This window comes from Pseudochaenichthys georgianus, chromosome 18 (assembly GCF_902827115.2).
Source record: "Pseudochaenichthys georgianus chromosome 18, fPseGeo1.2, whole genome shotgun sequence".
NCBI classification, from domain to species: domain Eukaryota; kingdom Metazoa; phylum Chordata; class Actinopteri; order Perciformes; family Channichthyidae; genus Pseudochaenichthys; species Pseudochaenichthys georgianus.
Genome location: NC_047520.1, coordinates 22,726,857 through 22,751,341, shown reverse-complemented (window position 1 = coordinate 22,751,341; position 24,485 = coordinate 22,726,857). Strand labels below are relative to the sequence as shown.

The 24,485-nt window shown below is 40.9% G+C and overlaps 1 protein-coding gene across 1 annotated transcript; it reads left to right on the top strand.

The window, feature by feature from the left end:
* Nucleotides 1-8,011: 8,011 nt before the first annotated feature.
* On the top strand, nucleotides 8,012-24,372 carry slc1a1 (solute carrier family 1 member 1). Its single transcript, XM_034105971.2, has 12 exons — nucleotides 8,012-8,303; nucleotides 10,922-11,062; nucleotides 13,430-13,522; nucleotides 13,654-13,768; nucleotides 15,609-15,651; nucleotides 15,766-15,864; nucleotides 16,770-16,954; nucleotides 18,686-18,793; nucleotides 20,209-20,331; nucleotides 20,435-20,629; nucleotides 21,293-21,427; nucleotides 21,515-24,372. Exons 1-12 carry the CDS (start codon nucleotides 8,210-8,212, stop codon nucleotides 21,753-21,755), a joined length of 1,572 nt encoding a protein of 523 aa, XP_033961862.1. The 5' UTR covers nucleotides 8,012-8,209; the 3' UTR covers nucleotides 21,756-24,372.
* Nucleotides 24,373-24,485: the final 113 nt, after the last annotated feature.

The window sequence follows — 24,485 nt, the reverse complement described above, 5'->3', positions numbered from 1 at the left end:
GGAGCCAGTGTAAGGCAGCCAGAACAGGAGTAATGTGGTCCCTTTTCCTAACTCTGGTTAGTACACGAGCCTGCAGCATTTTGAATCAGCTGAAGCGACTTGACTGACTTCTTGGTACTCCCTGATAATAAAGAGTTACAATAATCCAGCCTAGAAGTAACAAATGCATGGACTAGTTTCTCTGCATCGTTTTGAGGCAAGATATGCCTGATTTTTGCAATGTTACGTAGATGGAAGTAGGCGGTCCTTGAAATTGATTTTATGTGGGCGTTAAAGGATAAATCCTGATCAAATATAACACCAAGATTCCTTACAGTCTCACTGGAGGCCAAATTAATTGAAGATTCATCGTTAACACGTACAAACTGAGAGCGTTCAGATAGATAGGACCTAAACCAGCCTAAAGCAGTTCCCTGTATGCCAACTAAGTGCTCTAGTCTTTGCAATAGGATATCATGGTCGATAGTATCAAATGCAGCACTGAGATCGAGCAAAACAAGAATAGAGACAAGTCCCTTGTCTGAGGCTATTAGAATGTCATTTGTGACTTTAACCAGAGCTGTCTCTGTGCTATGATGTGTTCTAAAGCCAGACTGAAAATCTTCAAATAAATCATTGTTTTTTTTAAGTAATCACTCGGTGCAATGTTCCAAACTCACATTGGTTTCTCACAGCATCTCTGTATATTATGTGTATTCACACTGTCCTAGACGGCTTGTTGGAGCTCCTGCCCCCCCCCCCCCCTCCCTGTGAGCCCACTGTGCTCTGATTGGTCAGCTCGCCCACTCTTTTCTGATGAGTCTACCACTATGTTCTACCACCGTTACAGCGGAACATCAGTGATTATGTGTTACAATGGCGTTAGCAACCAGAAAATGACACCAGTAAGGACAAACAGATGAGAATGCTGCGAGGGGTCTGGGGGCCGTGTTGGCGGGACGTTGCACGGCTCGCTGCTGCGAGGAGCGGACAGTGTGAGCTGGGTTCACTTCCTGCTTGCTGCGTGGGGTCTGCGACAGTGGCAGTTCTAGACCAATTTGATTGGGGGGGCCAGTTATTTTCTGAGGGGGGCACAATAAATGCAGGACAAAAAAGACAAAGTCAGTATGTATGTGTGTGTGTGTGTGTGTGTGTGTGTGTGTGTGTGTGTGTGTGTGTGTGTGTGTGTGTGTGTGTGTGTGTGTGTGTGTGTGTGTGTGTGTGTGTGTGTGTGTGTGTGTGTGTGTGTGTGTGTGTGTGTGTGTGTGTGTGTGTGTGTGTGTGTGTGTGTGTGTGTGTGTGTGTGTGTGTGTGTGTGTGTTTTCCATCTGCAGGATGAACATGATATACTCATACCCATTCATTTCCCATGGCGGTCAATGACCGAAAACATCATAGGTGTGACACTGTTGAATAAATCACTCATAATGCAAGTGGTCATCAACCATCAACCATATATGGTCCCGTGTGGATGTTAACATAAGGTCTTGAGGCAATTGGATGAAAAACACAATATTTATGATACCAAACGAAGTCACTCGGTCAGATTTGACCAGAAACGTAAGTGATTATAGATGGTCAACAGGTCATGAGTTCAGTTTAAAATTGTGGATATCTCACTTTAAAATGAACCAGAGTTAGTGAAGAGAACTTGGCATCAGTGGAGCAGACGTAGGCTGCAGTTTTACAACTTGTTTCATTTTAAGCAATATATATATATTTAAATATTTTAAAAAGTCCATCCATGCCCTATTCATTCTAATTAGAATGGGTGAACAAGTTGTCATGGCCCAGAGTGAAACTTAACATAAGCTGCAAAGAGGAAGAGGAAAGAGGAAGATGTTTGAAACCAGCTTCTCTGCTTGTTATCTAAATCCTAGTCATCATTTTCTACCATGTTGTTTCATTTCCTCTTCAGCGACTTCCCGCTGAAGAGGATTGTTTGATACAATTGAAAACTCCAAAAATAAATATTACAGTTTACAAAAGAAACCTCAATGTCAAACTAAGACCACTTCATGAACAACGGACCCTGATCCTCGTGTTTGAAACATACGTAACTGTATAAACACATTTTAAAAAATAATAATATGGCAATAAAAACAGCTTCTTTATTTTTTGTTGCACAGTGAACACTTGCATGAAATACTTATCTTAGAGTTTGAGGTATTACTTTGACACGTGTCACATCCTCTGTTTCCTGGCCAGAGAAAACTAACGATATACCCCAAAAAAAAGTCATAAATGAAATATAGAGTTTAATTCTGTGTCTATTAATTCCTTTGCTTTTACTACCTTACCTGTATGCTTGATATATTGAAAGAAATTAGCAAACCACAAAAAATGCAATCTTAAAAGACGTTACAAGCACAAGCACACAGCATGTGCTGCTTTTATGTTAGGTAAACATAGCAATAAACAATCAACATGGTTGTTGAACTATATCAAATCAAATCAAGTTTTATTTATATAGCACATTTATAAACGATGTCTGGTGGAGCCAAAGTGCTGTACATAAAATAAAAATAGCCTACAGTAGAGACACTTTACAGCAAATACAACAACACAGATTGTTCAGAATATCAGAGAAAAACGACACCCTCTATCCTTAGACCCTCTGTCCTTAGACCCTCTGTCCTCAGACACTCTGTCCTCAGACCCTCTGTCCTTAGACCCTCTGTCCTTAGACCCTCTGTCCTTAGACCCTCTGTCCTCAGACCCTCTGTCCTCAGACCCTCTGTCCTCAGACCCTCTGTCCTTAGACCCTCTGTCCTTATACCCTCTGTCCTTACACCCTCTGTCCTTAGACCCTCTGTCCTTAGACCCTCTGTCCTTAGACCCTCTGTCCTCAGACCCTCTATCCTTAGACCCTCTGTCCTTAGACCCTCTGTCCTTAGACCCTCTGTCCTCAGACCCTCTGTCCTCAGACCCTCTGTCCTCAGACCCTCTGTCCTCAGACCCTCTGTCCTTATACCCTCTGTCCTTACACCCTCTGTCCTTAGACCCTCTGTCCTTAGACCCTCTGTCCTCAGACCCTCTGTCCTTAGACCCTCTGTCCTCAGACCCTCTGTCCTTAGACCCTCTGTCCTCAGACCCTCTGTCCTCAGACCCTCTGTCCTTAGACCCTCTGTCCTTAGACCCTCTGTCCTTATACCCTCTGTCCTTACACCCTCTGTCCTTAGACCCTCTGTCCTTAGACCCTCTGTCCTTAGACCCTCTGTCCTCAGACCCTCTGTCCTCAGACCCTCTGTCCTCAGACCCTCTGTCCTTAGACCCTCTGTCCTTAGACCCTCTGTCCTTATACCCTCTGTCCTTACACCCTCTGTCCTTAGACCCTCTGTCCTTAGACCCTCTGTCCTTATACCCTCTGTCCTTACACCCTCTGTCCTCAGACCCTCTGTCCTTAGACCGTCACATCGTACAAGGAAACACTTCCAGAGAAAACCCACAGTTTAAAAGGAACATGGGAGAAACCTCAGGGAGAGCAGCAGAGGAGGGATCCTCTCCAGGACGGACAGACGTGCAATAGATGCCGTGTGTAAATCCAAGAGATAATACATTTTACAGCATATAGACCGGATGTTAGGAAGTGCATGTGTCTGTAATGAGAAGATGAATCTACGAGGATGTCAGCTACAATCCTGAGGAAGCCATCAGGGAGGCAGCATGACGAGACCCAAGGCAGGGCCGCAGAGACAGGTTCAGCCACGACCCGAAGTCCACGACTTAATCCAGAACTCAGGATAGAGGATCCAGGACACAGGACTACAGCAAGAGGATCAACTCCGGATCCCGGCGTAGATATATACAAAACAAGAAAAAAGATTTGTCTGGGTTAATGGGAACAAGAGAATACACAGACACAGACACAGAGGGGAAAGGTCATTGGATAAAAGTTATTCTTGATAACCCTCTAGAAAGATCTCATGAACTTCCCACTCAATCTATCAAGACCCGAGCAGTTCTATTCGATATAGGATAAGAAACAGAGATAGGGAGCAACAAGCTATCTCTTCGTCAGATGCACTCCCTGCTTATCTCAGCGACTCTGTACTCCGTTACCCTCTACAATGCCATAGACCAGCAGAGGGGACCGTTACCCTCTACAATGCCATAGACCAGCAGAGGGGACCGTTACCCTCTACAATGCCATAGACCAGCAGAGGGGACCGTTACCCTCTACAAGGCCATAGACCAGCAGAGAGGACCGTTACCCTCTACAAGGCCATAGACCAGCAGAGGGGACCGTTACCCTCTACAAGGCCATAGACCAGCAGAGAGGACCGTTACCCTCTACAAGGCCATAGACCAGCAGAGAGGACCGTTACCCTCTACAAGGCCATAGACCAGCAGAGGGGACCGTTACCCTCTACAAGGCCATAGACCAGCAGAGGGGACCGTTACCCTCTACAAGGCCATAGACCAGCAGAGGGAAAATGGGGGGTGGGTAAGGGTAAGGATTTTTAAGAATAAACCGCAAGGGTCTAAAGGGAAAAAAGATTCAATATAAGGTACTATATTTTAAGTAATCCTATCTACTATTCCTATATTTGAATAATGTATAAACTATTTTTAAAATACTTTATGAAATCCTATGTTATGTTATAAATATTAAAATAAAGAACTAAATGAATAAATGGAGGGGCAAAGTATTCCAGAGCCTAGGGCCCGCTGCTGCGAATGCTCGGTAGCCTCGGGTTTTGAGCCTGGTCTTAGGCACTATCAACAGCAGCTGATCAGCCGACCTTAAGGCTCTGCCTGGGGTGTAGCAATGGAGGAGTTCAGCTACATAGGCCGGAGCCAGCCCATTTAGGGCTTTAAAAAGAAATAAAAGGATTTTAAAATCTATTCTGAACCGAACTGGAAGCCAGTGCAGTGAGGCCAGAATTGGGGTGATATGGTCGCTTTTTTTATGGCCAGTGAGAAGACATACAGCTGCGTTCTGAACTAGCTGCAGGCGTCTAATTGAGGCCTGGTCCATACCCACATACAGAGCATTGCAGTAATGCAGTCTCGAGGTAACAACGGCGTTCATAACCCTTTCTAGGTCTTTAAAAGATAAAAACAACTTGGTCTTAGCCAAAAGTCGTATTTTGAAAAAGCAGGTCTTGACTACAGTGCTAACCTACTTATCAAATGTAAAGGCGCTGTTGAAGGTCACTCCAAGGTTCATAACAGAGAGGAGGATATTTTTATTGAGGGAGCCCAGAATATCAACCGGGGATGGTTGGGGTCCAAAAAAGATGACCTCGGTCTTACTCTCATTAAGGGTGAACTATAAGTTCACATGTGGAGCAAACAACGTTTTTTATAGACCAAACGTTGGTGACAATGGGGGGAAATGTATCTTCGGATGGTGAAGGTTGCTGACCCCTGGTTTATAGGAACACAGCCTCTGACTATGAGCCTCTCTGATGGAGGGGGGTTTTGTCCACAGGGGGGCGCTGTGATACCAAGTGACAGATAAACACTAATGGCGCTTCATACCCACACTCATGAGGGATCCTGATGAATGGTGATGGGAAATGCAATCTAAATAGGCTATTTTTACTCAATTATTGTACATAAGTCAATATTAAAAGGACTATTTACTATTTAAATAATCCAATATCGAAGAAAACATTAAAGATTTGTGAAAATCAAAAAACTGTTGCTTAAACATAATGTGCTATTATGTCAGACACTGTCTTTTTCTTTCTGCAAATCGAGTACTTTTACATGTATTAATGAAATGTTGATCAAATACCACACTAAGACGTGGATGACGAGACAGGTTTAGCTATTCTTAGAGCATTATTATAAGTGTACAAATGGCAACCCATAATAATAATATATTTAATTGATATAGCGCTTCTCATCTGCCAAGACAAATCTCGAAGTGCCATAATACTTCATCCTAATGGATAGTCCTGTCCTGCTCATTTTCAGGTTCATATTATGTAGTGTCTCTACTTTAAAGAGTCCTCTCCTGTTCAGGTGTATATCAGTATGTAGTGTCTCTACTGTGACATGTCTCCATGCTTTAATGTTCAAAAAGCTCTATTTCTCGCATACTGCCTGTGCTGCAGCCTGCAGCACCTCTTTTCACCCTCTGTCTGAAACCAGAGCCCAGTCGATTGGTCAATCGCTTAGAGATGTCCCGCACCTTAGCCCATACGTACAATCAGTGGCGACTGGTCATTAGGGGCAGGTGGGGCACAGCCCCACCTAGTGTCAGCAGAAAGTATTAAAATAATGATTACAACAAAATGCAAAAAATAAATTAAAAAATAGATAAAATATATTTTAAGATCATGTTTTATCATCTGATTCGTCTGTACATTGCTGTTTTAGTATGTGTTCTTCTAATTAGTGTCTACAGTGTGAGCTGTTTAGAGCCATGTGGGACAAAACCTGATCCTGCCCCTCCCTCTGACTGTCTAAGTGAACGGTGACTGCAAAAACTACACTGCGCATGCTCAGAGTATTTTCCTATTTAATGTGTGTGGCAAAAAATAATGACCAAAGGGGCAAAGTGCTGCCATCCCCACCATACGTCATCTCACATAATTCAGAGCTGATTGGCTGTAAGTACGTGTGCCGCGAATAGTGTGGTGTGTGAAGAGGAGGAGAGAGAGCTGCAGTGAGGCGTCCTAAAACCAGGAAGTAAGCTGCGCATGGCTTCCCTCCACAAAAAAGCAACGAGATTTCTCCATAGGATTTTAGAAAATAGCTCAAAATAAGATCTGTGGGAAACGTAGCTGTTAGATAAATGTACGTTTTGTTCAGCCGGATAATATCCACATGTCTACCCTACTTTTATCATTTTCGAATCAAAAATCTATTGATTAGATTAGATTTATGATAGACTTTTGAAACTACAAGAAGATAAGGAGGACTTTTACAAAAAAGTAATAGAGATTTTTGTCCAGAAGGATAGGCAAATGGTCTTAATCTTCAAGTCAAGGTAAGACTGCAATTTTATTGAAAATGGGATCTTACTAAGAGAGAACAATTCAATATTTAAATGATAAAATTAAAAAATGTTGGGTATCCTTCTGTTGAACTGTCTGTTTATAAGTAATTGAAGCATCAGACAAAAAAAGCTCTTGAAAATAATATTATATTTTGATTTAATATATTTGTAAACCTGAAGAGTCAGTGCCAGTGCCTCACCAGCCATGAACCTCTCTGCAGAAGCTTATATATAGACATCTGAGTTTTTTGTGCCCCACCACTTTTGTACATATAGAAACGCCACTGCGTACAATGTGTTGGAGTGCTAGGAGCAGGGGTGTTCCTTAGTGATGTCAATATGTTCTTGAAATAAACAAAGGATTCCAATGGAGGCGTTTTTTAGGCAGGGGGGACACAAACCTATGGAACACAGGCAACCCAGGAGAGGGAGAACCCCAAAAAGCGGATTAGGACCTAACATCTAAAACATGTATTGGGTGACACAAACAACACACACTACAGGAGAGGGAGAACCCCAAAAAGCAGAATAGGACCTAACATCTAAAAATGAAATTGAAAGCGAATTTACCATTATATTATTCTGCAACGATTCCAAGTCGTTTTCAGTTGTCTTTTATTATGAGTTTCAGACATATATAAATCATTACATTTGGGTGGGACAAAATAAGAGGCCGATCTACTTTTGTCTTGTGCCGCAGGAAAATAAAATAAAAATCTGAAGTGAGAGTATTGCGTTATAAAAAACCCAGAGTGTGTGGAGCAGACCAACACATCCTTCTAGTGGGTCATCAGGGATGACAGGGATTATTGTATGATTCACAGACGGATCTTCAGGGAAACACTTACCTTTGGCTAAAGTTTTGAAGCCATCCCTTCTGAAACAGAAAAGAGATGTGATTAGTTTTTCTAGAATCATCCTTTGTGTTTTCCAAATGTGTTTCCAAATGAGGATGTTATGCTATAATTCCTTACACATGGTGTCACTGCATGGTAAAAAGCAGAACATGTCAGAGACACCTTGTGTGGGGGAGGGAGACGGTCTCGCTCCCTCCCTCATTCCTCCTCTCCAGGACACTCACACATACCCTGATACACACTCACACACGCACACACGCACAGACTCGCGGCCACCAGCCCTCCGCCGCCTCTCTCTCAGCGCGGCTCTCCATCCTCTCTGCGGCGGCTGCACCTCACATCCCGGCCGCAGACTGTCTGTCTCCGCGGGGCCATTGTGATTCTCCCTCGTTTTTTGCAGCATTAAAACGATATTGACATGATGGGTAACAAACAGCGACGAGGCGTGCATTTCAAGGACTTGCTGAAGAAGAACTGGCTTCTGATCGCCACGATTTTCTCCGTGGTGCTCGGTATGTGGAATGCCTGCTGATGTAGAGAGAATGCGTTCATATTCCTGCTGTTTCTGTGCCACTCTTTGTCCTGGCTGTTGCATCCAGCTGCTGTCACTGCTGACATAAATCAAGCTGTTTTGCACCAGCTGACGAACAGCACCAGTACCTGTGTGTTAGGATAACCTATGTTCATTCATGACCATCTTTCCTTTAATAATGGTGGGGTGGTGTGAGTGAGTCTCTGTCCTCCAGAGCAGAGAGCAGTCTGGAAGTGTCTCAGTCAAGCGTGACCAGACTAAAGTGACAGCTGCTGGATCTGTGAGCAGTGCCCTCAGCCTGCAGCAGGGCACAGTGTAGCACAATCTTAGGGTTGGATCCACATTCAGACTGTATATGTTAAAGGACTATTTTAATTCAGGGTTATTTGCTATGGTTCTGACATTGAGCTCAATATCAATCTCCATCTGGGTGTAATGCAGACCTCTAGCCAGTGGTGGAAAGTAACGTTTACATTTACTCAAGTACTGTACTTTAGTACACATTTTGGCTTGTACTTTACCCACATATTTTCATTTTATACTTATCTACACTTCAACCCCACTTCATTTTGGAAGCTGTATTTACTAGTTAGTTTATAAACCATCCAGCACAGCCTGTCTCTGTTCAAAGTTCAGAACCCCCCCTGCCACAGCATGCCAAACACCTGAGAGCTAAATGATTACCACACATTTAAGAGACTTTGGGAATCATAAATTCCATGTATTCAGTTTACCATATAGTTTCTCATTAAAAATGTTTATAGGGAAAGGGTTTAAAAACAAGCTCAAATCCCACACCGAAAAATGAGCACAGGTTGTTTATGGTTTATTGTAATGATGGTGTCCTCTATTGGCCGGAGAAAGCACAACACGACATTCACCGGAGATCGTGTCCCATGTGACATCAAAGGTCAAACTAATGTTGTGCTAACAATTACGCAACTGTGTAGCTATGATAGTATGCAGCTAAACTGCACAAACACATACGTGACGTGTAAAATAGGTTCCGTACTTATTTTATCTCAAACCAAAATCTTTTCCCTACCCTAAACAAGTGTTTTTGTTCCCCATTCCTTATTCCTTAGTTATTTAGTTACCTTAAAGCAACCAAGCCGTTTATTTTCATTACGTTCAATACAACATGATTCGATTAACCGTGCAACAGTTAAACATCGTTAAATAGAATGGTAATATGGCAACATACGAGTGGGGGACGTTCTTTAGACCTTTCAAACGAGCGGTAGATTGTCACAGCTAAATAGAGGTATTCACTGTCTGATACTGATCTCCAGAGGCGTCCCTTGCTCCCAGTCGTTATGCTAAGCTATGCTAAGCTATGCTAAGCTATGCTAAGCTATGCTAACCAAGTCCGGCCTCCAGCTCTGTAGCGCTTTACCCAGATATGAATCCATATGCTTCTCATGTCACTCTCAGAAAGAAATCAAATGTGTTGTACCTGCAATGTAACTACACACATCGTTTACTTTTAGTAGAAGTAGACAGGCAGTGAGCCGCCACCCTGCTTATTTCTTGATAGTATTTTTCCTGGCCAAATGTCCACCCTTTCAAAGCAATCAGCTTCTATTTCTATCAAATGATCTATTTCTTGGGATTGAAAACGTGAGAAATGATGAAGTTATACTCTATTCACATACAGGCTGTGGAGGCTGGATGGAAGTGCTACATTCATGTTCTTTTTTCTATCCCTACCAGTTTCAGGCTAGTGCTTTGAATATAAGAAACCATTCAACGGGTGGCATCTTTCAGTGTGGTTGGTGCAGATCAACCTGCTGCTGGCTCTGGTGAACAATCACCCAACAGCCTATGTATTATCTGTGACTGAACTCCAGTGCTTCCATCAGGTGTATGTCATGTTCTGATAGCATAGTGCAGTCGTAGCATCACATGCAGTTTGCTGTGTCATCGCAGTGTTTTACAAGCGTCCGAATGGGGGTCTGTTATGTGTGATAACAGATAGAAGCATTGCGTGGGATGCATGTGAAGTTAATAGCTGGAAATGATGTGTGTTGTGCCTCATGAATTCCTAAAGGATGAAACCTTGCTGACCTTTTCAAAATGTGACGGTTGCTTATGCAGAGAAAAGTCTGCATTTATTTGAGCGACATCATACCTGATCAAATGTTGCATTTCCAATTTTTTCTTTAGCCTTATAATTGCACAATTTATTAATTATTTATCATTACAATAAACAGTATTTGATTAGATTTTACTGTACAATATTTAATTTTACATTATGTTCTTGTCTATCTTATTCTATTTACATGTATTTAGGCTCCTGCATTTACTTGGTCACTTATAACACTGCATTATTTAGATTACTGTATTTATTTATTTTCTGACATGTTTATAGTTCACTTCATCTGCATTACTTGCATATTGGTCTGCAACATAACCCGCACTATTGTACTCTAATCTATTCTTCTCTGTTTATTTAAAAATGTGTTTTATTGTTTTATGTCATATTAATGTTGCATTGTTGGAGGAACCTGGGACTTCAGATTTCCACACTGCAGCTGCTGCTACATGATGATCACACCTCTGCATCTGCATGACGTTGTCCTGTGTTTCTCTGATCAGGGATCAGTCTGGGCGTCCTGGTCAGAGAGTATGCGTCCCTCTCACACCTCCACAAGCAGTATTTCGGCTTCCCAGGAGAGATCCTCATGCGGATGCTGAAGCTGGTCATCCTCCCACTCATCATCTCAAGCATGATAACAGGTAACCTGATTATTACTGGCTGCACCTCTGCTCAGTGGTTTACTGCAGTGTGTGTATATTGAGTTCATGTCGGCAGTTCAAACACTATCCCAGTAAACACAGTCAACAACAATCCAGCAGTGATGCAGAAGGGAATGTGAGGGCACAAACACACAATCAAAAACACTACGACATTACATTTCATACTTTCAAAAGATAAATAATAATGAGGTCTTCTGTGGGAATTGTGATTAACATAATCTACTATTTCAAACTTCTTCTTCTTTCGTATAACGTTAGATGTCCAACTCGGTGTCGTGTAGCCATGCCCGCATCTCTGGTCCTAGGTCGAAGAGGCTGGCTTCCGAGGGTGGTCTATATAAGGGGCAGATGGTGATTATATGGACAGCGGTCTGCTCAGCGTCACCCCACTCGCATGCCGCACTGTCCGCCAAGCCCCACGTCTTCATCGAGGTTTTAAAGCGACCGACCCCAGTTCGTAGACGGTTCAGAGTGGTCCACTGCCGGCGCGGTAGGTCGTCTCCTCCAATGGTGCCATCTCCTGGGTCCCAGATGTAACGGTGGATTCGGGAGGGCCCGGCTATTTCAAACAATAATTTAACAATTCATCAATTGATTCTCAAAGAGCTTAAAAATGATCTGATAAAAAGTAGGTAACTGAAAGGCCAAGAGAAATTCACCATTACAAATCTAAACAAAAATAATAGAAGAGAATAGTTGCAGAACTAAAATAATGTATTAATAATAATAACCAGATTTTTCTAAACAAAGTCGCAAAGTGCTTTACATGGATTAAAACCAGACTGCCAGAGCCAACAGAGCATGCGGTCAGAATTCCCTACCTAATGAAATATACAGTGTTTGAACAAAAGAAACAGTAATACAAAATAAGAAAGTAAAACAAATAGAACAAGGATGTCGAATTAAACTGAGTGGTGTCATCAGTAGATAAAAGCTTTAATAAAAAGATGAGTTTTGATTTAAAAGATGTCACTGCGTCACATTCACATTTCTCAGAGCAGTGCACCAGAGTGTTCGCAGTCTGAATGATAGCAGGTGGATAACCGTCTAAATGTCCTTAGTTCCGCTGTCTTGAGACAGGAAATGGGAGTAACCTTCACTTGACAAGAAGACAGCAGGCTAACGGATCATCCAGTTTACTGTTGAGATATGTCACTCAGGAGCTGCATTACATCTTCTCTCGCTACCCCCTGCAGCTCACCCTCAGCACAGCAAGGCTGTTCCTTGGAGAAGCAGTTTGGTTTGTTGATGACTTGGAGGATTTGTTTTTTCCACCTGCATTTCCCCTGAGTGTTCCCCACCTGCGTACCTCACTCACTGTTAGCTGGATCCTTCTCATACGGAGCCTGTGGTTATAGGTACCAGGCCCGGACCCTCCTTTACCCCCCCAGACACACAATGTGCCCAGGGACAAGGTGAGGCCCACCAAAGCAGTACAATCAGCTGGGACTGTAATACAAATGGTCTTGTTGATTAATACAGAACTTGTCAAGGCTGTGATTTGGATAGGAAAGGATCTTGAATGGTTTTGGACTAAATCACATATTGATTCTATTTGTGTGCAGGAGAGCATTTGCTTCCCTGCACTTTCACCCCCTGAGGGGTTAAGGGGCAGACAGTTTTCACATCAAGCTGAGGGGCTTTGATGCATTTCATTTGGAACTTCTGTAGCGGCTAAATCATAAGAAAAAAAACAGAACATTTAACTCAAAATAAACTGCCGGTAGGGCACCAGTAAGCAAATCAGGAAAAGTGTTCAATGTCCTGGCAAAAACATCGTCTTGCATTTAGTAGCATTCCAATAATCCATGTATGCTGTATAGAACAATGGTACCTGTGGATTACACGGCCCCTCATAGTGCTCCAATCCCACCCCCACAGGTCTCCAGGTGCCGAAACCGCCTTCACAATGACAAATATATAGGATTACTTTAATTAACTAAAATAATTAAAATAAATGATGTTACATTAAATAAACAAAAACTGCTGAAAAATAAATGTTTCATTATGAAATAATAGAAATCAATAAATAGCTCCAACAACTCGTGTTTCCTGTCCTCTCAACAATCGGAGAAATGGCAAAAAGGACAAAGCTGTTTTGTTGTATGTGAACGTTACTTTTAGTAGACTGGGCTGCAATGCCACGAGTGTTGATTGAGTGGTTACAAATCCAGTTCTGAGATCATTTTCATCAGAGAAATGATGTATATGCACAAGGAAAAGATTGAAGCTTTTAAATAACAGCTTGATGAGATCACTTTCCAACATCTTCAGTCTTTTCTTCTGAACCCCGGTGGGGCGATCTGTTGGCGTTGATTTGAATAACAGATTGTGCTTTTTGTCCAGGTGTTGCAGCCCTGGATTCTGAGGTGTCGGGGAAGATAGGTCTGCGAGCTGTAGTCTATTACTTCTCAACCACCATCATCGCAGTGGTTCTTGGTGAGTTTCTTCTCCTCTCTAATTCTCACAGGAACTTCTTTAAGTCTCCTGTTCATTTCCGTGAACTTAAATAGTGCTAAGTGGTTCAATGAGTGGAGTTGTCCTGACAGGAATACTGTCGTTCTTTGCAGGGATCACTTTGGTGATGACTATCAAACCAGGAGTGTCTCAAACAGCTGATCACATCGACAGAGCTGGAATCACGCCCAACGTCACCACAGTGGACACCCTCCTGGACCTCATCAGGTGACCCCCCCACCATGTGACACCAATCCCTCATAACCATGAAGTGTTAACTCATCTAGAGGTTGACATGAAGGACGTTTTCCCCTGATCATTATAACTGAAATACTTGTGGTGATCAGTCAGTAATCAGACTAAGGGGAAATGACCGAAAGTCCCTCCTCAAAAGTGTTCTTGGTGTTACACTAAGTTATAAGAATAGGAAAGAAGTAGTGAGTTGAGTAAGAACATATACTTCCTCTAAATGTACACCCAACACTCCATTAAAGTGTTCCTGATACAATCCGCTCGTCACATACGGACGCTCGGCATAACTTAGGTTCAGGCCACAAAACCACTTGGTTAGGTAAATAAAATGTCCCGGTTTGGGTTCAGATAATTACATTTGCTACGCATTACATCAAGCAGTGATGTCATGTACAGTAAAATAGTGGTGAAAAGTACATTTACTTTAATGACTGTACTGTCACACGATTTTGGATACTTGTACTTGAGAATAATTATTGTGCTATTTTATACTTTTACTACACTACAATTTGTAAGACAATATTCAACTACATTTATTTGACAAAGTTAGTGACTAGTTTCTTTACAGATTAGGATTATTAGTTTATACAACACATAAATAAACCATGATAAATAATGATGTGTAAGATATCCAGCAGTAGAATATCAAGTTAAAAGTAGCTCCACTTTTACCAGCTGTGATTAAAACATCAATAATTATAATCCAGTAATCATATACAAGATTTTATATTTTGAAGCCAATACTTTTGCACTTTTACTAAAGTAAGATTTGAAATGAAGTACTTTTGTCAAAATAGAAGAGTACTTCTTCCACCACTGATCTTAAAGTGGACCTATCATGCTATATTTGAAACATATATTGTAGGGCCATACCTATACAAAACATGTCTGTGAAGTTTTGTTTTCAAAATACCAAACAGATCATGCATTTTAGCCATGCCTCATTTCGCTCCATTTGCTCTTTTCCAGCCCTGTTTTTGAAAGGGCTGATTCTACTTTTGTGGCAGACTACAGCGCCACCTACAGGCCTGGCATATGTACTACAGCGTCTCCAGCGCTTTCGAGCGGTCTCTCATTCCCCTGAGAGGTGGAGAGTTGCCCGTATAGGCGGAGCTCCCCTTTTCTGACGTCAGAACAATTCAAATAATAATCAGATCCGTTGAAGCCCCGTTTTTAGAGATTTGGGTACGGAGGAAAAGAGAGAGGGTTGTGTTTTCTGACACTTGGTGAGTTCCCTGACACTGGGGACACATACTCATGTATAAAAGACGTACAGAAGTGCATTTTGCATGATAGGTCCCCTTTAAGTTAGATACGGTATGTGACTGAAGTCAGGCACATTACTCAACTATAAATAAGATTGTATGAGCTCTCGCTCTTTCCGTCCTCCTGCCTCATCCGACATGTAATAAAAAAACACTAAAAAGTGAAAGACACTCTTTACTACACTGTCAGTTCGTCAAGTGTTTGTTCTGTAGGCTTGGCCAAAAAGTACTTTGTGACTGATTCCACAGCTCTGAATTATACATACCCAACTTTTAGTTTCTTGATGCTTTGGTTGAAAACAATGTACAGCTTGTACTAAAAAGGTAATCTCCCCGAAGCATTGTGTTGACACATTGTTGGCATCTTCCAGTAAAGTATCTTCAGATTTGAGTGTTTAGGTTGCCTTGCCTAGAACGTGACCACATTAACATCCTCTTTATGAATATTAAAAGCATTCTCTCCTGGATTTTGAATGGAGCCTTCTGTCTGAATTTAGGACACCTCAACTGTGTTTTTCATTCAGGCTTAATCTTGTTTTACCTTTCAACAGAAACATGTTCCCCGAAAATCTGGTGCAGGCTTGTTTTCAGCAGGTGAGACACACATCCATCTGTCATCCTTTCTCCAATGACATATCCATGTTTAAGTGTCATTTAAAGCTTAACGTGAATGTTACTCTGATGTTGTGAAATGTGGTCACCCTCTAGTACAAGACCAAGCGCAAAGAGATGGACCCTCCCAAGGTTTCCAACAACAACACCACCACCATCCCCCCCCTCACAACCGCTATCATGTCGGTGGTAGAGGTAGGTGTGCACATGAACCGTCTGCTCATCAAGAGAAGGCAGTTCCTTCATGCTTTAACCAGTGGTGTAAAGTAACTAAGTACATTTACTCAAGTACTGTACTTAAGTACAACTTTGAGGTACTTTTACCCTACTAGAGTATTTCAATTTGTTGCTACTTTACTGTGTACTTCTACTCCACTACAGTTCAGAGGTAAATGGTGTACTTCTCCTCCACTACATGTATTTAATACCTTTAGTTACTTCTCAGATGTGGATGAATGATGGTAAATCTATTCAAGTGTTGAATCAGACTTTAGTTCCACCTGGAGTAAATCCACCAGCTACCCTGCAGTCTACAAAGTACTTCAGACTAGCTGCACCTTCACCAGCTCTGAGAACACTTTCATGATCAATCATTATAAAACATATCATATATATTATTCTGAAATGGACCAATCTGCACAACGACTACTTTTACTCTTGGTACTTTATTTTGATCTCAATACGCAAGACTTCTACTTGTAACAGAGTATTCATATATAATATACTTTTACTTAAATACAAGATCTGAGTACTTCTCCCACCTCGTGCTTTGATACATTACTGAGCTACAGGTGCCCCAGAGTCCACCATTGTCTCCTGTTGGAAACATCCACTCACATTGGGGTTTTGATCTTTACATGACAACAGAGTGTCCTTGTTGATCCGTCTGCTGCACTTTACGTCTCGTGTTTCTGCACCATGGCAACCAGCGTCTGATCTACATGCACCAGAAGACCCTGTAATGGGTCATAAGTGTCCATGGGTCATTGGGCTGAGATTCTCGAGAAACACTTGCACAGCGCATCAATGGCTCTTTAGAGAGCTTCCTGACCTGCTCTCGGTCGCTGAATGAATAACCTCCTTGTCTCCTCTCCTGGCAGAACATGACCAAGGAATATAAGATCGTTGGCTCATATTCCGATGGAATCAACGTCTTGGGGCTCATCGTGTTCTGTGTTGCTTTTGGCCTTGTCATTGGGAAGATGGGAGAAAAGGGTCGGATACTCCTGGATTTCTTTGACGCCTTGAATGAAGCCACCATGAGGCTGGTCAACATCATCATGTGGTGTGTATGAGAGATCTGTCACAGTAGAGCTGTGCATTGGAAGACTCTGCGTTACGATGATGAGAGAAGAGTTGCAACACAATATATTGCAAAAGTGTTTAATGCAGTCATTTCATTAAGGCAATATTTTTGGAATATCTTTATACAAAAAGATGTAATAATATAAAGAATACATCATCATGGGCAAAACATCCTTCTTTAATGTAATCAGAACAATGGAGTACACTGAGCCGTGATATCTTTGCAAATTAAATATTGACTGAGTTCATATTTGCATATCAACTATTAATGAAAATGTGTGTTTGAAAATCGATGCATTAGCACAAAAGATGATGGATATTTGTTTACACTCCTAATCTACAAGTATGGGTTTACAACATATAAAAGCTGCATTGTGAACACCTTACTATTCTGTCAGTTAGAAAACATGGAGGACAGAACAATGCACTTTTTGAGTCTTTTGGAGAATGAATCGGCAAGGGAATTAAACATAGTTGGCCAAATCTGACACAACTTTGTTGTCTTCTCAAAGATAATGTACCTTTATGAGATAGGGAAACAAATCTCAACTCAAGGTCCACTTACTAGAGTTTCTGGGTCGTCAGAATCAGGTGTATTACCAAGTAGGTTTACACATACAAGGAACTTTCCTTGGTGTATGGTGCGTACATAAACACCGTTAATGAAGATACATTTTCATAAAAACTATTATAAAAAACGATTATATCATTAAAATATAGAGAGATATTACCATGAAATATAGATGTGGGACAAAATACTAATAATAAAATAAAATATGTGCGGTATTGTTGTAAAAAAGGCTAAAGTTATAACATTGAGTTATGATATTAAGATCATTTTTATCAAGTATTCTCGTGGCAAACAAACATTTGTGTCAGTTGCGTACAGTTAGGGCTTGGATGAAGAGCAAATCAATACTAAATACAATAATGTCTTTATTCCAAAGGATTCATAATTACAAAAAAGAGCCTCCATGAAAAATGGTTGCATTGCAGTTTACAACGTAGCATCAATCCTTGTTACCAACAGGTGCATTGAACAAGGTCAGAACAGCGGCTACAGAACTCCTGGTCCCCTGCTGTTAATCATCACTTCCTGTTGTAGGCCACTCTCTGCCCGCTGCCTTAAGCGCTCACACTCTAAAGTAGTGGAGCAGTGCTATTCTCAATTCAACCGTAGTGTTGCTTAACTATTCCTAATGAAGAGAAGCTCGACCACAAACACCGTCTGTCAACACTGACTCTCTCCCCATTTTCACATCACGTCTCTTCACACTCTCATATCCACCCTGATCATTATCCATCACACATCCTCTGTTTTCTTTATTTGATTTGGTATATACTGCGTTGTCTTGTTTATGTCTCTTATGCTGGTGTTATGTATTGTGTACCTTGTTTTTTGTGTGTTTCTACGGCGACCTTGAGAGCCTTGAAAGGCGCCTGTATAAAATAAATGTATTATTATTATTATTATTATTGGTTTCATTGTCTTTGAGAAGCTAGAACCAGTGATTTTTATTTTAAACCTTTAAAGACAATTTACATGTGAATTATTAATCAATAATTCTACTTTGTACTGATCCTTTTTCTGTTACATGACTTATTATTGAAGATCAATTAGTCAGATTAGCAGAGCTGCAGTCTTAATTCATCAAATGTTCTATAATCTTTTTCTGACGCCCAAGTGACCACAGCTAAATGTGTTTTTCAGCTACATGCCAGTAGGGATCCTGTTCCTAATTGCTGCTAAGATTATCGAGGTGGAAGACTGGGAGATCTTCAAGAAGATGGGTCTTTATATGGTGACGGTGCTGAGCGGGTAAACTGTGCCATTATTCTGTATCCGACTGTTCCAGACGCCGGGATTTATGGTTGACATTTTGGGCCATTTCTCCCTCCAGTGATACAGTAAAAGCTGAGCTCTGTGTATGCACTGATAAGGGCCAAGGACATTTGAAACTGCTCAACCTGCAGATGCAGTAATGAGCTACGCCCATGCCTCTAAATCTAAGTGACACCATTAAAGCCTACAGTAAATCCGCTCCAGTTAGGTCACAGGGTTGGTCCAAAGCTCCGGTGGAACTGTGACGACACATAATGTTCACACTTTGTTCAAATGTTCAGAGGCAGCTTTCAGGACCTATACAAAACGTCTCCCTGCATCATTGCTTTATGACTATGAATCACAGCGAAGGTGATTACAAGTTTTTGACTTGATCAACAGAAAAAGCCTCGTTATGTCAAAGTAAAGTCAAATCTCTCCAAAAGTGCTTTTTTATAAGCTCTGTAGCTGCAATCTATTTAAAGTTCTGTTTATTTAAAAGACCATCAAACAGAGTAATTGTTTGGGCTCTGAGCTGAGTCAGCTAGCCGATAATAAAGAGAGACAGAATCCTTTCTAGCTGGCTTTTAGCTACATCTGAGCCTGAAAAAGAGCATCTTCTACCCTAAGTGCATTTTACCCTATCATATACATATGTTATGCTTCCAAGAAATAGTTCATCATGTCGTTAAATAACCTTAATGTGTTGTTATCTGAGAGCTAGATGGTAATACCTAGCTAGCACCAGGACGGCTGTTAGCTTAGCTTAGCATAAAGACTTGAAGCAGACAGTGTGACCAGATAACCAATTGTCAGTCAGCAATTTTGTTGGTCGGCATTATTTGTATACTTGTGAAAAAACCAGCTAGCTGTTAATCCGTGCTTCCACTTTTAAGCTAAACTAAGCTAACTACTTATTTTTTATAAGAAAGCAAATCATTTCCCCACATATTTAACTATATTTTAATAATGCCGGACGGATTAAACCCAGTCTGCCGTGGATAGTTCTTAAAAACTAAAGCTATAAATAGCGGGTTCAATGTATGAATATAAATGATAGTCAACACTTTTTTTTATAACGTCTGGGTTTATAAAACACATAATGTGGCACAGAACTAACTAACTCTATGAAAATGTACCTATTTTTTTTAAAGACCTATACTTTGCTTGTTATACAGGATAGAGAGCATCTTTCTACAGTACACTGAAAAAACGTTGACTTTCATTAAATGAATTATGTCAACAGATTTCACATGAATGTATTTGAAAGTGAATATTTTTTTATTGAAACGTAAAATTATTGCTTTCGACTAACCTAACACAATTATGTGTATTTTCTTGACATATTACATTTAATTAAAGTCAACTTTTCAGTTTTTTCAGTGTTTAATAATGTTTGTTTTGTTCCTCAGTCTGGCTATCCACGCCACCATCTGTCTGCCACTTATCTTCTTCGTCATTGTGAGGAAGAACCCGTATACCTTCACATTGGGAATGGCCCAGGCCCTGGTGACAGCACTCATGATCTCCTCCAGGTCAGAATCTATGACACTGCTTGTAAATCCAAATCAGGAATTTTAACATTCTTATATTTGTAAATGAAAACCATTCCAAGCCAGCTGCTCTCTTGTCCTTCAGCTCTGCCACCCTGCCTGTCACCTTCCGATGTGCCGAGGAGAACAATGGCATCGACAAGCGGATCACCCGCTTCGTCCTCCCTGTGGGGGCCACCATCAACATGGATGGGACGGCACTGTATGAGGCGGTGGCAGCCATCTTCATCGCCCAGCTGAATGACTACCATCTGGATGTGGGCCAGATTGTCACTATCAGGTACATCATGGTTACTAAGAAGCACTTCTAACTGCATGTTTTATAAGACTATAAAATCTAACTTATAAAACTATAAAATACAACTATTGTTTTCATCGTACCTTATCAGGAAACATAAAACCTTGATGACAACATGTAAAAGAAGAAAAAGAAGTACATAACATCATAAATAAAAATAGGACCAGACTACAGGTCCACTCCTTGACCTATTTATTTTCTTTAAGCCCAATCTTAATGTCTTCATTTGCACCCTATTCCCCTAATGTCTTTCTTATGTTTGGTATTTCTGGTATTGTGCCCTTTACATGATTATAATTTACTGTCCGGGTGCATACTGAATAACTTAAGTAGCAAAAGTGAGTGTTGCTCAGACTTACAGTTGGGCTATTTCACAAACCGTCGTCCATTTGGCTATTCTCAATCAGAGTCAAATGGATCCTTTAATGTTTTTTTGATTTAGTTTTGTTCGTTCTACGTGCACAAATTAAAGCAGAGCAAATATTCAGCATTTATTCTTTCTACTCATGATTGCTCTAAATGTGGTTCCTGTCCTGCAATTGGGTCGTATGACGTTCTGACTGCAATCAAACTGTAGTAGACGCCATGTGCACATTTGATTGCTGCATGTTATTAAAAAGAAGAGGTTTCGTGTCTGTGTTGCAGTATAACAGCAACGGTTGCCAGTATTGGAGCTGCAGGAGTCCCAAACGCTGGGCTGGTCACCATGGTGATAGTCTTAACAGCTGTTGGATTACCTGCAAATGATGTCACTCTGATAGTCGCTGTGGATTGGCTGCTGTAAGTGTATCTGGTGACCTTCTGTGATTTCTTCCAAATCTTTTCTAACTGAACAGCTGTAAATGAACTTTGAGTGGTGTTTTTCAGGGACCGGTTCCGCACTATGGTCAACGTTCTTGGCGATGCTTATGGAGCCGGTATTGTTCAGAAACTATCCAAAAATGAACTGGAGAGGATGGATCTGATATCAGATGTAGATGTCGCCAACCCTTTTGCTCTGGAAGCTACTTTGGATGATGAAGAGTGCGAGAAGAAGTCCTACGTCAATGGAGGCTTCACCGTCGACAAGACAGATGCAATCTCCTTCACTGAAACCTCTCAGTTCTAGCCTGCGGCTCCAGGAGCAGAAAGTGCCATGCTGCTATGGATGTGTTCATGTTTCAGCCCCATGACCAGAGAGGGACCCATCCAAGCTTAGACATCGGCAAGAGCAGCGTCCATTAAGCTTATCCAAGATGATCACCCTCCATATTTACATCCACTAGATTAAAGTGCTTCCTTCTTACTCTCAAATTGTGCCAATATTAACATGTCACTTTTCTTTTGAATAGGAGTGATCTTTTCTTGTAAAGATGCACTCAAAAGAAGTGTGCGTGTAAGGAAAAAAAATGTCAAAGTATATGAAGTGTGTGTGTATGTATTTTTGCCATAAAGGAAATTGAATACATGTTAAAACAAAAACATTAATCCTACTTTATTTGCTATTAGATAATAATTCTTACAAAAATGTCTGAATGATTTTTTGGGTGTTGAATGTCTATGTCCAATAATGCACTGCTTGTATATCTATCTGTATATTTAAACTGTGCCAAACATATAAAGAGGTTTTTCACCAAGTTGCATGAAGCAATATGTTAAAGAAGTGCTAATCGCTGGCTGCAGACTGATTTTTTATGGAGACTTCACAGTGAGTGGAGATAGTCAACAAAGGCTTATGAAGTCATTGAACACTGTGAAATGTAAGGACGTCTTTTTCAGAACCAAATCACGTAAACATGATCATAAATAGTGTGTTTTTAGGCAGTGTAGGGATACATTAGAGTAAACAGGTTTGTTTGGAGAATGTCTTTGTAACACAATTTTGCTAATATACTTTCACTGTGGTGTCGGGTAAAAAATGCTCTTAAACATATTGCTCGGTGAATGTTATAGGCATTTTAGCTTTAACCAGACAATAGAAAAAACATGTGGGAACAATTGTTCCGCAAGTCATGTTGACATTCTGGGAAATATACTGCACATCTATGCTTTCTTGCCAAGAGTGAAATGAAATGATTATTACCATGTCATATCTGTGTTGAGCTAGGAGGGTGTTAGCTAGCATAGCGCACACCAACATTCAAATATAGAACTACTAAAACATTTTAATGTGACAGTTAGCCGTTTTTAAGGTACACTTAATGCGCCAACATGGGGAAAGCAATACTTTTCTTTTCTCACTTTCAGCAAGGAGTTGTTTTTAAAAAAGTACTGGGGTATCACTTTGATTAAAGCCACAAAAAACACGGCTCCGATGCACAGCAGCAGAGGACAGCCTCCTAAAAGGAAGCTCCAACAGCTTTTGGTTCATTTTCAAAGGCAACTGCTCCAATAAACTGCTCCAATGCTGACCAGGATTAATCACAAACATAAATGATTAGTTTCAGCCTAATTGTAATTATGACAAACAGTATATTTTGTGAAAAGTCAACATTTAGTCCAAGTTGGGTGCAAGACGAAAAGTCTGGTCATCACATTTTGATGTCTTGTAAACAAGTGGAAATGTAGTCCTAATGATGGCAATTATCTGGCTAGTAGTTTTGAAAAACTGTGTTGGATGGACAGACGCACCAAAGGGCCTTGCCTTTCTTAGAACGTCAGAGAAAGTCAATGCTTTGACACTAATGATACAAATATCTGTACCTATGTTAATGCTCTCTGGCTGCATTGTTATTTGTGATGCTTGTGGTTTTACGCTCTTTTATAAAATGTATGTCCATGTCTATAACCGAGAGCTGTGTATTTGACTCCATGCAGCAGCTACATGCTCTGATGCCTGCACATGCTCATATTGTATCGTATTTAAGCATGGGATGAGTGGTGGGAGAGTTGTTTGGTGGAGTTCCCTTGAACAAGATAAGACATGGGACCAACCGTGTTATTGCTAAGGGTTTTCTGTTGTTCTATGTTTGCCATGTCCTAATCAATATCAGTGTTTTCAAGGTAAAGTAAAAAGAGTCTTTTTACCTTCCATAATGACAAGACACATGTTATCCATCCCATGCTAACAGAGGTATGCATTGTACAACAGACTCAGTAGATCTACTTCTTCAATGTAAGATAACTTAGCTTGGTTCTTAGATTGTGGTAGAAATGAAACCGTCAGAGTAGTTTACAGCACAATATCACACTGTACGATGAGTTCTATTTTAAATTGGAAGTCAGAATATCCCCGTGGGTCATCCCGAATTTTCCAATGGTCCTCATTGTGAGAGATTGGTACGAGCTTTCTGAATTGAAAAAGAAAGAAGAGAGATGGACATTTGAAATACAGCTTAAATGGTAAAAGTCAATATGGCCTCTGTCGAGATATCAATGTCATATTAAGAGGATATTAAAGCTGTGATATTTTCTTAGCTGCTGTAAAGTACTGTTCCCAAAACTGCAGCTAGCATCTCAATGCTTTGCAATGTTAGCTGCTGCTCTTTCCATGTGTCCTTACCAAGTATCGTGCAGATGTTTCGGTGTTTTTGAGGTCATGCAGTGCTGAAAAATCCTAACCTATTTTCAGAATATTAAAAAGTCTAATGAAGTAATAGTGTTTTCACAGTGCTTTTTGGTGGGATTTCACTTGTCCACGTTTCCTCAGTGGATTACTTGAGCTTTCATGTTTAAAGGGTTGACTTTTCCCAAAAGTAAAAATGTCCAAATCCATTGCCGGAATAAGAGTCTAAGTCTCAGTGTCTTGATTTAATCGTCCTCTACACTGCCAAAAGGGCCCATATTGAATTAAAACATGGGTGGAGGTTGGTGCTTGTGTGTCATTGTATATTGATCAAAGATGACCCAGAAGCCCTCG